Below are 17,487 nucleotides of genomic sequence, written 5' to 3' on the forward strand. Positions count from 1 at the left end.
GACGGTTTCACTATTCCCGAGTGGGTTTTGAACTGAGCTCCCAAGAACTTCAAGCTCTTTGAGGGCTTTAGAGAAGACTTTTCGAAGTTCACTGCGAACCCCAGTCGTTGCAGAAGTTGTAAGGTGGCATGTACGCTGTCGTTGGTCGACGCTGGGGAGGATCCCCTCACAAGCCAGTCGTCGAGGTACGGGTATACATGATGCCCTCCCTTTCGCAGCCAGGCTGCCACAGGTGCCAAACATTTTGTAAACGTTCTTGGGGAGGACTTTAGACCAAATGGGAGCACTGCAAATTGGTAGTGTGTCTGACCTACCATGAACCTCAGAAACCTCCTGTGTTTTTGACACACCGGAATGTGGAAGTACGCGTCCTGTAGATCTAGTGACGCCAAAAAATCGTCCCTTTGGACGGATCTGATCACCTCCTGCAGTGTAAGCATTTTGAATTTTTGACTCTGTAGGGTCTTGTTGAGGTCTCGCAGGTCGAGAATAGGGCGCCATTTTCCGTTTGGCTTCTTTATCACAAAACACCGTGAGTATACCCCTAGGCCTTTCTGCGATGCAGGGACTAATTCGATGGCGCCTTTCTGTAACATGAGTGTTACTTCCTGCCGCAAGATGTTTAGATGTGGCTGGGATAGGTGTATTGGTGGACATTTTGGAGGTTTGCATTTGAACAGTAGGGAATGTCCGTACCTCACAGTGTCCAAAACCCACTGATCTGTTGTGATGGTCTCCCATTCCTCGATGCAGCTTGAAACTCTTCCTCCCAGAACGGCACGCTTCCCGTCATTGCTGGTCTTTGTTTGCTCGTCGACGACGAATAAGTTGGTCGTCTCTTGGAAGACTGAAAGTTTCTGTGCCGGCTTGAGGTCTGCGAGGCGCGTCTATATCCTTGGGAAGGATACGCTGATCTACCAAAAGATCTATCCCTGGTAGCTGAGAATCTTGCGTTTCCAGATGCTCCTCTAAAGGGACGAAAAGAACGAAAGGGCTTACCACTCTGGAGAGAACCCAATGAGCGTGCTGTATCTGAGTCCTCCTTCATGCCCTTCAAGGCCTCGTCCACCTTTTCTCCGAAAAGAAGATCACCTTCGAATGGCATGTCCAAAACTTTATACTGTACTTCGGGTCTGAAGTTGGTGCACTTAAGCCAAGCCTGGCGTCTTAGAACAACTCCGTTATTTATTTGTTTAAAACCCGAATCTGCCAGGTCCACCGCTATGTTAATAGCATGATTCGATGCCTCTTCGCCTTCTCGAACCAGGGACATCGCCGTTCTTCTATGTTCTTCCGGAAGGTGGTCCAGGATAGGTGCCAGTCTGTGCCACATCTCCCTGTCATATCTGGCCACAATCGCCAGGGAGTTAGCTGCTTTCACCGTTGAGGCCCCCACAGAAAGAACCTTCTTACCAAACACGTCTTGGCGCCTCGCCTCATTATCTGGAGGGGTAGAGCATTTATGCTGGGCCTTTGCTTTTCTCGTCGCCGCCGACGACACCACCGAATCCGGTGTAGGTTGAGCCGAAAGACACTTCGGTGTAGAGTCTGGTGCTTTAAATTTCTTTTCAATGCGGCCTTTGACAGCCGGCTCAGAAAATGGGTGACGCATGGTTTGGACACCTTCTTTCCAGACATGGTCTAGAATGGGTATTGAGAATATTGAGCGTCTACTCTTGCCCATATGGTCAAAAAGAAAACAGTCCTTTTTCTCCTCCTGTTGGACCAGGCCAAACTCCTTGCACGCTTTTTCCATCATAGAATGAAAGGAACCTATATCGTCCGGTGGTGACGGGTGAGTGGGACTCTTTGGTGTTTCCATTTCCACATCCGACACCCAGGATGGATCCCTAGATGGTGAGAGGGATATATCTGACGCTGACCCGTGGTCAGATAGGGAGTCCGAAAGCTCACCTTCCTCCTGGACTGCTGGAGTAGTTGGAACCCCGATCGATTTGGTCGGGCGGTGTGAAGGGCCAGGCTCGTCGACGGGGGGTGTCGACGGTACAGGTGGAAGCCTTTCGTCGAGCGATTTCAGCAGCGAGTGTAAGGAGGACAGTACCTCCATGGACAGGGTCGCCTGAGAGCTTGGAGGTTGGGTAAACACCTGAGAGCAGGTTGCTCCTGATGGAAACCTGGGTCGTAGACCGAGGTCCTCCGGGCTCACAATTCTGAAGCCGTCTTCTTTCGAGGCAATTGACGCTGCCTGTTCCTGTAGCAATGTGTCAGGCAACCCCATATCGAATACCTCCGGTCTCCAGGCCAGAACTTCCGTCGACGAGGACATCGTCGCCGAGGTAGTCGCTGGGTTGATGACGGGTGAAATCGACTGCGTCAGCGGCAGTGAAGACACCGACTGGTTCGTCGTCGTCGACGTTGGGCCTGCAGGTGGTTTAGGCGGTCCCGCCTTCACAGCGCTCTCCCTGCATTTATCCGAATCTCTACTCGTGGCTGATCTGTGTTGATCGCCCGAGGAGGATTTAGGCCTCTCCTTTCCTTTCTTCGACGAAGTGGACGAAGATGTCTTTCTTGCAGAGTCTTTAGAAGAGTCCTTAGAAGAGTGACTTCGTGGAACGTCCTTTTCCACAGGTCGTGACTTCTTAGCTGGGGGTTCCGACGAGGTTGAGCGTCGAGGGGCTCCTGATGTTTTCGCGGAGGCCACACTGCGCACCGAGCCCACCTCTGACTGAGGGTACGCTCCCGCACCGTCATTTAACCAGGGTACCAGCCGGCGGTTTCGATCCTTCAGGGTTTTCTGGGAAAAACCTTTACATATTTCACACTGGTCTGCCGAGTGGTGAGGGTGGAGGCAATAAATACAGTCTAAATGGCCGCCCCCTCATAAACCTTCTTCAATCCGCACGTGGCACACGGGCAAAAAAGAGGTTTACCCGACATTCCGATAAAAATTAACAAACTCACAGGAGTTTCAACAATTCGAAAAATCTAGCAGTAGAGACTACGCGAGGAGATCCCACTATCTTTGGAGATGGTTGAAATCTGACGGGACCCGCGGGGGCGGGGCTTATATACCATTACGTCCTATGGGGCGTGCGTGGACGTCCCCGGGGAGGACGTAGATGTGGATAGGACACACAAGTGTCGGAAGTTTTTTCCTTTAGGAAACGACTATATATGTGTACCGAGGGTTCCCAGTCCGACGACGGGGAATATTCTAAGCATGTGAATCCATGAAAGATCCAATGCTGGAGAATGTATTAAATCCTTCCATCATCACCATATTGTGTGCATTGTGTATATTGGTTCGGTGCAGTCGCGATGTCAGGTACTTCTTGAAAATAAGCAGCTCTTATTGCTTAAAGATAGATGGCCTTGTTGCCGCAGGAAATCAAATCCACACCTCTGGTGTACGGTGCACACTTCACCACAGTGATGGATGCGCAAGTGTTTCTATGAGCTTGTCTAAAAATGGTGCATGCTTTACAAGTGTTCCGTCTGCACGCAGGCAGCCCCTCCTTTTCCATCGTGACAGTCCTGCGTGTACTGTTGACATCATGTAGGCAGAGTCGGAATACACCGGTGCCGCCTCATCTTCATGTGCTTCAAGCATCAACATCACTGCTAACAACTCTGCTGCTTGAGCTTAGAAACGTGCTGGCGATTTTGCACTGGTCACTGTCTCAAAGCTGTCATTCTCTCCTGCCTTCACCACTGCTGTGCCACTATATTTCTATATTTCGCCCGTGCTCTGGCCTATTGACGATGACCCGTCAATTAAGAGAATTATCCCCCCCCCTCCTAGGGCATTTTCTTTTACATGGGGTATCTCATCATGGTATTCAGTGCAGTTGGTAAAATCATGCACATAATCTCTCCAATTCACTGGTTCTGCCATGAATCTGTCTGGGTTTACCACTAGACACCTGACAATTTTGATCAATGATTTTGATACAATTACCTGGTAGTCTGATGCTCTCTGGGTAGTTAATTTACTTTTGGGATTTTCAAGAATGGCACATACAGCATGCTCAAGGCATATCGTGAATTGACAGCCCATTGTTATGCTGGCTGACTTCTCAAGTGCAAAGGCTGCTGCAGCCAATGCTTGTTCACATGGTTAATGGCCTCATTACTGGATCTAATATTCCACTATAAAATGCTAATGGTTTGTGTCCACGTGTGACGAATCAGATGATCTTTTCCCAAAATTAAGTAAAGAAAACCTAATTCCCACACCAAAGCCCAGAAAATTAATACTACTTTGCACCACACCTTACAAGTTAAATCCAAATATACCATATGGGTATATGCATTATTGTAAGGTAAACCCACCCTCTCAAGCTACTAGGATGAGGAGATTACCTCTAGAGGGAAGAAAAAAATTACCTCCAAAACAGAACAGTCCCTTATTTGTATATACTTGCAGGTCCGACATCAAAAGAGAAGGTCGGAGTTCAGGGTTCGTTGGAAGTGGAAGTGGATGTGGTAGTAGAGGTCTTAAACAAGGAAGAAACAGTGACCGTAGTAGAAGCAGCAGACATAGTGACAGAAGTGGTATGGAGCAGAAGCGTCGTGGAGACTGGAGGAATCGCTTAAGTGATACCACCACTAACCTGCTGTCAGAGGAAAACAGAGAACCAAGGGTGGCAAACAGAAGGACTTCACAAAAGGAGTTCTCCAGAGTGGCAGTGCCGGCAACCAGCCACAAGGCAACACAGCCGGGCTGTGAGGTGGAATCAAACGCACCCATCCCACGGTCGTGAAGCGCTACACCTGAAGTAGTCAGCGAGGCCCTGGACTGCAACGTGTCGGCAGGGCGCGAGGGAGAAGTATGAATGGCAAGTAGAATATCACCACTTCCCAAACATTAGACGCCAGATGCGGCGCCGAGCGCGGATCCCGCTGGATGGGGGATAGAACGGCTGGTGCAGGGGGGCGCAAGACCAGAAGAGCGTGGTTACGTTCCCGAGAGCCTGCAAGGATTCCCTGCATGCAGTTTATTTCTTTTATTTATTTTATATATAGTGCACGCCAGACCCGAGGGTATCCGGGTGAAAATACAAGAATACTCTAAACTTACAAATTACAGTTACACATTACAAGTAAATACAAAATACATTGACAGCAAGAAGCATAGTTACCCTAAAAGGTTTGTACAGAGGGTAATATGCAGGGTTATATTCACAGATATTTGTACATAGATATGTATACACAGTATATGTTAGTAAGCGTTCAGTTACAGATTGGTCGATAGGGTAGTCCTGGTGTAAGTCAGTTACAGGTCGTTTTCATTGAGCAATTTGATGCAGTTCAGTCTGAAATGTGAAGATTGGTCAGCCATTGCAAGGTAAGCTGTGCCGCAAGGAGAGCACATTGGAAAAAAAAATTGAAAAAAAAAAACGTACTACCTCGGGGTGAGGGACACCAATATAAAAAAAGGGGGGATTATTTGCAAGATTAAGCTGCAACAATATTACAAAAACAAGTAACATCAGCCCATAAATAATTAACATTACAGGAGTTGCTGTGCGCCATAAATGTCCCCATCCCCTACCCCCACTCCACAAGCAGCAATAACCAGTAACCCTGTTGGACATGAAGTAAAAAGGCAGCGTGGGTAAAGGAGTGCTGAACAGGCTCGAAGCCCCAGTGGTAGTAGTAATTGGTTAAAAATACGGACCTTGGGAAGAGTAAACACCAAGGATGTGGGTTTTAGTAGTAGCCCACAGACAAAGGAGGCTAAACAGGCACCTGTGCATGAAACAGGGACTCACAAGCACTGGGCAGAAGAGAGAGCCCAATTAAACAGCACCCAAGTGAAAGGACATACAAGAAGAGCACAGACATTCCTTGGGTTAATAAATAAAATAAACACTTGAAGTAGGTGGAAAAGGGGTGGAACGAAGGGTAAACATCCATAAGCCCTTCCGGAGAAGACCATGTGAAGAGGATGGAACCCATTGGCACAAAAGGCAAGAAAGACGAGGGAACGGGAGAGGCCCCCTGGCAAAAAAAATCCACTTCTAAAAATAGTGGGCGTGAAGACTAGCAGAAGGCTGCAGGAAGACAGGACGGAACAAGTTACTAACCTGTAACTGTTCTCCAGCATGGGTCTGGCATGGATTCACATGACCATGAATATTCCCCGTCAGGCTGGGAATCCTCGGTAAAGAAAAAATCTGTTTCAGTTTCGTTTCTGAACTGTCTTTCTCCTAATAACCAATCACTGGTCTCTGAGTCATACTGCCCCCAGCCAATGACTGCCCTCTACCTAAGCCCCTCCTCTGGCAGCCATCTTCAGATTTGGTAGCACATAAAATGGCAGTAGGACCAAGAGAAGAGCTGCAGAGGGGTAGGAGGGAGGGTTTGCATGTGAATCCATGCCAGACCCATGCTGGAGAACAACAGTTACAGGTAAGTAACTTGTTCCTTCTCCAGCATGGGGTCTGGAATGGATTCACATGCTCATGAATACAAGCATACATAGAAGTACACATGCACAACCACGGGAGGTGGCAAGGCTCAACATTCAGCATTTACATACAACTCTACATTAAGCATCTCTTACCCCCCTCACCAGGCCCACCTTCAGGCGAACAGGTTGCGCAGCAGTAGCAGCCCTGCAGATGTCCAGCAGGGGCACACCAGACAAGAAAGCTGTGGTAGCAGCGATGGCTCTGGTCGAATGGGCTCTCGGACGGACGGGCAACGGTCGGTTTGCCAACTGATGACTGTGCATGATGCAGCCAGAGAGCCACCTGGAAATGGAAGCCTTTGAAGAGGGCCTTCCCTTGGTTCACACTCCCAAAGTTCACAAACAGCTGTGTTGTCTTCCAAAAACTCTTTGTGCGGTCCACGTAGAACGTCAGCGCTCTAGCCACATCCAGCAAGTGCAAAGTCCTCTCTGCCGGCGACGAAAAGAAAAAAGGTAATACCAAAGGCTTGTTGAGATGGAAGTCCGACGGCACCTTGGGCATGAAGGAAGGGTGCGTCCTCAGCACCACCCTCGTCTCGTGGAATGTCAGGTAGGGTGGTCTGCAGGAGAGGGCCTGGATCTCTCCCACTCATCGTGCGTAGGTGATGGCCACAAGAAACGCTGTCTCCCACGATGGCAACTTCAACGGTGCCTAATGCAGATGTTCGAATGGCAGCCCCATGACCCTGCCCAGCACCACATTGAGCTTCCTTCACCAGGCGATGAGACCACAGAGATGATCGCTCCGGCGCCCTGGTGTAGCGGGAAATCGCCGCCAGATGTATCTTGATGGAGGCATGAGCTAGCCCCGCCTTGGCCAGCGACCGAAGGTACGGCAGCACTTGAGGGGCCGTAGTCAGTAGAGGGTTAATCTGTGCACGGCACCAGACAGAGAACCTCATTTGTGTCCATAGCACTTGAGAGTTGAGGACGCCCTGGCCTTTGCAAGCACCTCCTTGCAGTCCGCCGGGATATCGTACCCTCCAAACTCTAGCGCTGCTGGTGCCAGGCCTGCAAGTTCAGCGACCCCGGGTCGTGATGGAGGATGGCGCCTCCTTCTCTGGTGATGAGGTCCGCGTCCGTCGGCAGTTTGACTGGGGGGGGGGACGCTGACATGTCCAGAAGGTCCGGGAACCAGATCTCCCTCGGCCACGCCGGTGCGACGAGGATCATCCTGCACGGGGACCGTGTGAGTTGGTTGATGAGTCGCAGCAGCAACGGCAACAGTGGGAACGCATACAGGAACAGGCCGTCCCAGGGGAATGAGAAGGCATCGCCCCTGCTCCCCGGCTGGGGAAACCTGCTGGCGAACCTCCAGCACTTGGTGTTCTCTGCCGTCGCAAATAGGTCGATCTGGGGATTGCCCCATCGTTGGAAAAGTAGATCCACTTGATCCTGACGCAGTTCCCACTCGTGGCACGAGCGCAGCTCCCTGCTGAGTGAGTCGGCAATGGTGTTCTTTATCCCTGCCAGATGGAAGGGTACCAGAAACATCCCTTGGGCGACGGCCCAGTGCCACAGATCCTGGGCTTCCTTGGATAGGGCTGGGGATCTGGTGCCTCCCTGCTTCCGGATGTAGAACATTGTGGTGGTGTTGTCGGTGAAGATCCTTACCACCTTGCCCTTGAGGGACGGGAGGAACGACCTGAGGGCCCAGAACACGGCGCAGAGCTCCAGGACATTGATGTGTAGTGACCTCTCCTCCGGGAGCCAAAGGCCTCTTGCGTGTAGATCTCCGGTGTGCGCCCCCCATCCCGTCAATAAGGCGTCCGTCATCACCGTCTCCTGTTGTGCCGGGGTCTGGAAGCCCATACCCGTCGCCAGATGTGCGCGGGTGCCCCACCACCGGATCGCTTGGCGGAAGGTCTCGTTGAGTGAGATCCTGTCTTCGAAGCTGACCGTCGCCTGCACCCAAATGCTGTCGAGGAACTCTTGTAGTGGACTTATCCGCAACCTGCACAGGCGCACGAGGTAGATGCACAAGGACATCAAGCCAAGCAGGGACTTGATGGACCTCACCCTGGCCACGGTCGACAACCGTTGCACCTTGCCCAGGATGGCCTTCGTCTTTTCCTCCGACGGAGAGGCCAATCGCGCCACTGTGTCAAGCCTGGCTCCCAGGAACAGGGCGACTTGCGATTGCACTAAGTGGGATTTCGCGAAGTTGGTCGAGAATCCTAGCTCCGTCAGCAGTTGGACGGTCTTCGCAGTGTGCCCGACGGCAATTTCTCTTGTCTTTGCTTGGGTGAGCCAATCGTCCAGGTAGGGGTAGACATGGATCCCTTCTGGGACTCGATGTACTTGTTTAGACGACGAAGGTCCACAATGAATCGCCAGCCGCCGGTCTTCTTTCTTACGAGGAAGTATCGTGAGTACACTCCGGAGCCCCAGAGCCTCTTTGGGACGAGCTCGATGGCTCCTTTCCTCAGCATCACCCTTACTTCCAGCAGCAGTTGAGGGACGTGGTTTTCCTTCCGGACCACGGGTGGAACGCGGGGGCACTTCTTTAGAAACGAGAGTGTGTCCGCGGGCCAGGGCATCCAGCATGCATTGGTCGGTGGAGATGGACTCCCACATGCTGACGAACTTCGCCAGCCGGCCTCCTTGGCAACGACGATATCCTCCTGACTTGCCGTGTCCTCTGTAGGCCTCCTGCGACGAGGAGCGAGCCGCCTGGCGGTATGTCGAGGAGCCGCCGCCGAATCCTTTGGAGGCACCTTTCTTGCCTCCGGAGTTCCGAAAGGGAGGCCGTCGTCGTTGCAGAACCCCCAAGGCCCGAGCCGTCTCCGTGTCGGCCTTGATGGCCTGCAGTGACTCATCCACAGTCTTGCCAAACAGATTGTTCCCGTCGAAGGGCATATCCAGAACCCTGGTCTGCACGTCTTGGCAGAAATCGGTTGTCTTGACCATGCCGACGAAGGCAAACGCTGTTGCCCATCTGGCGAAAACCGGTGTCAGCAATGTCCGTGACCACCGTTATGGCGTGGCCCGACACCACCTCACCTTCCTGTAGGATCTCCAGGGCCTCACCCCTCTTGTCATCCAGGAAGAAGTCCAGCAGGGGAGCGATCTTAAACCACAGCTCCCTATAGTAGCGAGCCACAATCGCGAGGGCGTTGCCTGCTTTAATCATCGTCACCGCCGACGAGATGACCCCGTCGTCCCATTGCATCCAGTTTCTACCACTCGCCGTCCGGCAGGGAGGTAGAAGTTGAAGCCATCGCCCCCGCCGCTTTCTTCTTGGCTGCCGCAGAGACGACCGAATCCGGGGTCGGCTGCGCCCTAAGGCACATGGGGCGGAATCCGGGACCCGGTACTTCTTCTCGTACCGGTCTCTGACGGGATCGTGGACGGGTTCTTCAGGAGCGATAGCCCCTTGTCCCAGATGTCGTCGAGTAAAGGAATCGAGAGGACCGTCTTCCTCTTGGCCTCACGCCGTTGATCGAGGAAACCTTCCTTCTGTTCCTCGGGGCAGAGCTGAAAGAGCTCGGATGCCCTGGCGATCATGGCGTGGAAGGAGCCAATTTCGTCGGGCGGGGAGGCCCGAAGAGGTGGTGATGGAAGGACCATCCCGTCGTCACCACCGTCCCCGTCGTAGCCGTCTCCGTCCCCATGTCATCCCTCGGATCAGGCGAGGGCGATGAAGGTGGAGAAGGCCGTGAAGGCTGGCTGGGTGGGGGGTGAATTCTCCTCTGCTTGCTTGGAGGACTTCCCGATGGGTCCAGGCTCCGCAGGATCGTCCGTTGGTGGTAAGGGCAACCTTGACCTTATCTCCATACACAAGGCCTGGATCGCCATCAAGATCGTTCCTAAGTTGTCTTGTGGCCCAGGTACCGGCTGCGATGGGAGTGATGGCCTGTGATTGGAATCCTCCGACTCCACGGGCTCCTCGTCTGCACCACCGTCGCTTTCCTCGTCCGCCTCGTCGGGATCCCTCCCGTGGGACCGGACCTTCCTCGAACTTCTTGTTCAGGATCTTCGCGACTCCAGCCAGCTCCTCCTCAGAGGCTGCATCGGTGTCCGTGATGGCCACCGGGCCCTCCCCTCTTTTTCCACCCGGGGTTTCACCTGGTCTTATCGATGGGCTGAAAAGATGATTCCCTTTGTGGTGGCAGGGAAACTCTAGGCCCTGAGGTCACCTCCACTGGGATAGCCTCCACAGGCTTCGCCAGGGCCACCGCGACTCCTTCGATAGAGGCCTTAGCCAGGTGAATCAAGGCCTTGACTACTTTGGGTGTGCCTGAGGCCTTCACCTTGGGGGGAGGGTCGCCGCCTCGCTCCCCCTCGGCTATCTCCGTCGGGATCAACCAGGGCTTCTCCCGAAGCTTACACGGGTTCTCCGATTTTCTCTTCCCCAAGCCGGAGCATTGGCTTGTGGTTGATGGCGTCTGTGCCCTGCCTGGCAGCCGAAGAGCCCGACCAATCGGCGCTCCTGGTGCCCGCAGACTCGCGGTGCTTTGCCTTATGTTGGGCCCCCGTTACCGGAGCGCCCTCAAAGGTCTTAGAAGACCGCTCCGACCTCTTCTTCTCACCTACCGCTGGGCTCTTCCCTTCCAGCCAGTTGGTGAGCCGGACAAACCGATACCTCATGGTCCGTTCTGAAATGTTCTTGCAAAACGCACAGTCGTTCTCCACGTGTGTTTTGTCTTCGTGAAGGCAGTAGAGACATCTGGAATGCTCATCCTCCTTGAAGACATTCTGCAATCCACATCCAGGGCAGCTCCTGAACAGCTTGGATCCGGGCGTCAGGTTTTCTTTGTACTGGGCCATCTCCATGCGGGGTAGGCCTCAAAGATCTTCTGGAATCCTCCAAGAAGCGAAACTCGACGAAAACATCACCCTTGAGGGGCGTAGGAAATTCCGAAATGGGTCCCCGTTGATCGGAAGTAGAAACGGTGGAGCTTGAGGCTCGATTGACCGAAAAAATTAGATTAAACTCTTTGAAAAAAAAATAAATCGCAAAACGCAGTAAAAGCTCGAGAGCTATAGCACGTGGACTCCCAACACTTGAACGTGCGGTAAAAATCTGAAGACGGCTGCCAGAGGAGGGGCTTGGGTAGAGGGCAGTCATTGACAGGGAGCAGCATGACCCAGAGATCAGTGATTGGTTATTAGGAGAAAGACAGTTCAGAAACGAAACTGAAACTGATTTTTTCTTTACCGAGGATTCCCAGCCTGATGACTGGGAATATTCATGAGCATGTGAATCCATGCCAGACCCCATCATGCTGGAGAATGTTTATTTTTCCCGATGGTGGTTTTTGTGGTATATTAAGTGTGAGGGTCCGAAGCTGGGAAAAAGCGGTCGTACGAAACATCTCGTAAATCTTCCTGCAGCCGATATGTGCCAGGAGAGGCAAGGCACCAAAGGGAGGTTATATAAGATTAAACAACAAAGATGGGAAGCAAGTAGAAAGTTAAAACAATCTCAGCGCTGGCTGCCAGGTCTGACACAGTCTGTGCGGAAAAAGGGACTGAGGTGAGGTGCCGGAGGGCAGGGCCTCGGCGGGGCGTTCCCACACTCGAGGCCATGCCCCTGCACAATGTACTAAATTTAAAGGGGAAGCACAATTTTTTGGCTACCAGAGTTTCCGGTACCGTCCCCATGATGGGAGACGCCCGCAACGATGGAGGAAAGGGGACGGACGTATGAGCATCCATCCAAGTGTGATACATTTCCTTCCCCAACAATCCATCTCGTGGAGCAAACCCCAACATGATATCAATGTTACACAATGCTCATCCCTAAGTGCAGTTGGGGGCAGTGCCCAACACCATACAGATATAATATAATACCTATCACTGAGTGGAGCAGGAAGCACATTTCTGAACGCGGCTGGGGGCAGAGTCTGGGAGAGTGTAAATATGACACCCTGCATGTCTCTGCTAGCAGCAGGGAGCAGAACCCAACACAATACAGAGGTTACACAATGACTATCTCAGTTTAGAATTGCATCAGTAGGCGATAAGCCTGAGATAGGACCAAACACTTAATTGATAGGGGACCAGAAACCAGCCACCAGAAGTAGAGTGAGAGCAATCTTACTTACAAAAAGTGTATGTTTTTCAGTTCTTTAGTGGTAGGGCTAGAGCACAGGATAGAATATGTTTGGACGGAGGACAGTATTTTTGTGAGACATCCTGGCCAGCAAAAACAGGTTTATAACTGAAGTTGGGCATTGGAGTTATGGAAACCAATCATCTTAGCTATAGGGATAATTGAGGCTTTCTTTTCTTTAATAAAACTTGATGAACTATGTATATGTCTTCTTGTCTGTCTCCTATGTCTTGCTTACCACACTGCACAATTTCAGTAACGGGCCTGTTTTAGCTCAATTGATTGATTATATCAGAATGGGGTCCCAGCAACCACTACCTGAGAAATGTGTCAAATCTTTGATACATGTTCTGAGTAGAGGATAGCCAGCGACCAATTTCTGTTCTGATGCACTAACAGAAGACTTCAATGAAGGGTAATTTGTGCATACAAAGCAAATCAACAGTACTGTAAAGCAATAAGAACTTTATGTCATGCAATAGGGGTGGGTTTCATTTTTTTTAAAAAAACATCTGCATTACATCCGACTACTGATGGTGCAGAATTGGTTAATGACCCATCTATTATTGGCAAACATTTTGCAGGACTTTGGTCTCAACAGCATTATACAAAAGAACATCAACTGTATTTCTTCATGTCATTGGAAGCCCAGTCTTCAAGTTCTTGAATTGTCGTTAACAAATCCATTTTTATAGACAATTTAGTTCAATCCGTTACATTGAAGCAAAGCAAGATGACATCTCTCAGAAGCCATTGGATTGTTAAAGGACAGCCCAGGACTAAAATAAAAGTAGTGCTCCTGAGGCAAGGGTGAACCTGATCAACACACGTTTTTAGTTACTTTCATAAAGCATAATTATCAAGGGCTTTTGACATTGTGTTGCGGCAAAATGACACCTACCTGTGTATTCCAGAACACTCTATGCAAAGGATGATTCCGAGGTTGATGCTAGCCCACCGTGGCTCTGCCAGACCACAATCACAGCATACAGCATTGCCGGGAATACATTGAACCCGCTGTAGTGCGCTTTCACCTTTCACTAACTTCTCTTTCACCTCACTGCCAGTTTCCAGGATTCCCAATGAAGGAGAGGGTTTCTTTTCAGGTTTCTAAAATAAAGGAGGACACAGACTCCCCATAATTATGACTGCATGGTACACCTGAAACGCTAATTTCACTTGCAAGCGAGAAACCAGATGCAGAAAAGAAGGGATAAAGGTAAAATTTCAATATCAGGAAGAACTGACTTGTGCAAGTGAAATAATCAACATGATAGGTCAGACTAGTTTAATGTTCTTGTTGCAAGCCTATATTCAAGATTTGGATTCAACTATTCTTTCAATGTGTATTTATAATGGAGAAAACCAATTCCCAGTTCTCAACAGAATCGGAAATAACAGCATTCCTAAAAAAAACAAAAATGCTCTTTAATATGTTATACTCTGCAGTCTTCTGACGTTAAACTCTACCAGGAAATGTCATGGTCTTCGCATTCCAGGACCCATGTATGCAAGGAGATGCAGATGCAATAGATGTTACTGCATATTCATTACGTGGCTGATAAAACACTCGGATGAGTGAACTAATTTGAAAATGTTTAGTATATACATAAATTATCGGTCTCCTTCAATACTCCATTATAATGCTTGACAGTCAATTTCTAGAATGTGTCACTCAGGCCGCCTGCAATCTACAAGGACACCATGCACAAACAATCTACAACTGTACTTGAGGAATATATACAAGAAAGGATCAAGCTAAATGCAAAATAGGATTTTCCCAAAAGTAACAATCAGGATGGCTGTCTCAAAATGTCTCTCTAGGACTTTCCAGCTTCTGGAAACAAGTGTCCCAGTCCCAACGTATCAGAGGAGGTTAGTCTCCCGCCTCCCTATATGCCTTTGCAGGTTTAAATCTGTCAAACTCTTCTCTGTCTCAACTAGCTGCGGGGGCATTTCCACCTCCTCTTGCACCCGGTCTTCTACCAAATTCTCTTTAAGCCGGGATCCTGACGCTATTCTCCTGTGACATTATCGCCTCCTCCATTATCATTTAATTATCAGCACCACCCAAGTTGTTTATCTTTGTTATTAACACCTGCATTCAACTTCCTACCACCTGCTGTCCACTCATCCTCTGATCCTCGCCTCCTCCTTCACCACCGGCTTGGTTCTCACCACCTTGTTGAGCTCAACACTGCTGTCACATCTACAATCTTACGTCTCTCCAGCTTCTGCTCCTGGAACTGCTCACCAGTCTCCAGACCTCTACAAGTCTGAGCCCGCTGCTCCCCACGCTGAGAAACTGGGGCTGTGTGCTTTATACAGCGCTCCATTCTCCCCCTGGTTCGTCAGTAAAGGTATGCACCTGAGGCTTGCAAGTAAAAGAGGGATTGATTTTCTGTTACCCTAAAAGCACCCGATACTGCTTTAGGTTTAGGCAGAGGGACAAGTCTAACTGGCATTGCTGCCAGCTTGGAAGCCTGTAATTCTGCATCATCCCTGCCCCAAGCTGTGATCTCCTATTTTCCCCGCTTGATAATTCAATATTAGAAACATACTACGTAAGCTTTCTACACTCTTCAGTTTACTGAATAGTCTGTGTATTTGAGGACATTTAAACACCGTATACTCTTCAGAGAAACTCTCTGCTGAGAGACAATGCTTTAGAAACTTAGTTTTCCCTCCGATACAAGGCCTGGTACAAAATCTGCTTGCAAAACTGTATCCACAGGACTTTAGCTTGCAACACTGCATCAACCAACTGCCTGGTTTTTCCAAATGTCCCTGTAAAGTATTGAAACGACTTTCCCGATAGAAGTTTGTATTTGTATTAACAATTATATAGCGCTTTCGTGAAAGCGCTGGTAAAAAAAAGTGCTACAAGAATAAACAATACAAGAATAAACAATATAATGGCCAAGGTAAGAGAAAGGTCAGGAGGACAGCAAGTGGGTTTCAAAAGTAGAGCGGAAACTAGACAGCATAGAAGAAATTAAAGTTACTCACTGTAGTGACTAGAGCACTCCTAGTCCATAGTCCTTTCCTCCATCCTTGTTGGCGTCCCCCAACATGGGGACGGTACCGGAACCTTTGGCAGTGAAAAATTGAACTTCCCCTTTAAATTTAGTACAGCACAAGGGCGTGGCCTCAGGGGTGGGAATGCCCCACCTAGGCCCCGCCCTCCAGTGCCTCACCTCAGTCCCCTTTGAACACATCCGACGCTTAGATACCTGGCTACACATTACATATTAGTCCTTGGCATACAAGCAGGGGAAAGGGGGGTTGGGACGCATAGGGAAAAGGTGACTATGAGTACTCTAGTCACTACAGTGAATAACTTTAATTACTCATACGTCCCGTCCCCTTTTCTCCATCCTTGTGGGTGATTCCACCGATCAAGACCATAGGGTGGAGCCGTGACCACCTGCCTCATATCTAGGACGAAGCAAAAAGGTTTTCAGAACTGCCTTACCTTACTCTGCATTGCACCTGGAGGGTAGCCAGTCATAATGTCGAATGCAAAAAGTCGAATCTAAAAATGTCGGAAAAAATAAAATGTTGAAAAAAAACTTGAATGTGTTTTATTTATTTGTATGTTTTTTTGGCTTTAGCTAGTACAAATAAACAGGGGGCTATGAGCCCACCATTAAAATTCTTTTTAAAAAAAACATTCAAAATGTTTGTTTTTTTAGAAATTTTCGCATTCGACTTTTTTGAATTCGACTTATTCACTATAAACCCACATGGAACTGGTCTCCAGGGAAGGTTTAAGTTACTTACCTGTAACTATTGTTCTCGTGCATGGGTCTGGCATGGATTCACATGCTCATGAATATTCCCCGTAGGCCGGCTGGAAATCCTTAGTAAAAGAAAAAACAAATGTAACTTTTCACTTAAAAACTGTATTTCTCCTCTGAACCAATCACTGTCCTCTGGGTCATACTGCCCCCATCCAATGACAGTCCTCTCTCTAAGCACCTCCTCTGGCAGCCCTCTTCAGATTTGGTAAACATGTAAAGTGGCAGTATGACCAAGAAGAGCCCCATTGGGGTCAGAGGGAGGCTTCGCATGTGAACCCCTTACTTCCCTCTATGCACTTATTCTATCACAATTGTCCCTGGACCTAATATGATACCAACCTCGTCTGTTTCCTCCACCCTCCCATTACTGATTTTTTCCCTCCCCACCACCCTTCCAGCACTTTCTGAAATGTCGCCAGGCCTAGTATGATAGTCGCCTGTCTGTTTCCATTTCCTTCCCACTCTCCCCCTCCCTTCCTTATCTATGTCTTAGCTCTTGCACTATCTGAAATGTCGTCAGGCCGAGTACGATCGTTAATTTCACATCCTTACTGTTCATGGCCTGTAAGAATGTGGTTGTATTTTCCCTTGTTCCCTCCCTTGCCTTGAAGCGCTTTGAAACACATTGTTTATTTATATAGCGCCCATACACAATCATATCAATCCATGGTAGAACCATGCTGGAGAACAATAGTTACAGGTAAGTAACTTACATCTTCTCCAACATGGGGTCTGGCATGGATTCACATACTCATGAATAACTAATATATAGCAGTACAACATTACACAACCACAGGAGGTGGCAATGCTCAACAGAAGCAATGTACTCTTACCTCTGGGACTGGCTCACCTCAAGCGAACAGGTTGCATAGCACTGCTTGGCTGACTCTGGTCTCCTCCCTGAAATCTCTGTTGACACAGTAACACGTTATGAAGGTGTGCTTGGACTTCCATGAAGCAGCCCTGCAGATGTCCAGCAGGGGCACATTAGACAGAAACGCCATTGTAGCAGTAATCGCTCTGGTGGAGTGGGCTCTCTGACGACCGGCCATCGGTCGGTTCGCCAACTAATGACAGTGCGTAATGCAGCCGGAGAGCCACCTTGAAATGGAAGCCTTGTACAAGGCCTTCCCATGGTTCACATGACCAAAATTCACAAACAGTTGTGAAGTCTTCTGAAAACTCTTTGT

General features: G+C 49.6%; 1 protein-coding gene across 4 annotated transcripts in view; it reads right to left on the reverse strand.

The window, feature by feature from the left end:
- ACAP2 (ArfGAP with coiled-coil, ankyrin repeat and PH domains 2) overlaps nt 1-17,487 on the reverse strand; it is a 1,585,345-nt gene that overhangs the window by 502,483 nt on the left and 1,065,375 nt on the right. For all 4 annotated transcript variants that reach the window (XM_069618585.1, XM_069618583.1, XM_069618582.1 and 1 more), the window contains one exon: nt 13,396-13,604. In XM_069618585.1, the coding sequence (XP_069474686.1) occupies nt 13,396-13,604 (209 nt within the window). The remainder of the gene's footprint in view (nt 1-13,395; nt 13,605-17,487) is intronic.

The sequence above is a fragment of the Ambystoma mexicanum genome, chromosome 10, assembly GCF_040938575.1.
Source record: "Ambystoma mexicanum isolate Mex_15411 chromosome 10, UKY_AmexF1_1, whole genome shotgun sequence".
NCBI lineage: Eukaryota > Metazoa > Chordata > Amphibia > Caudata > Ambystomatidae > Ambystoma > Ambystoma mexicanum.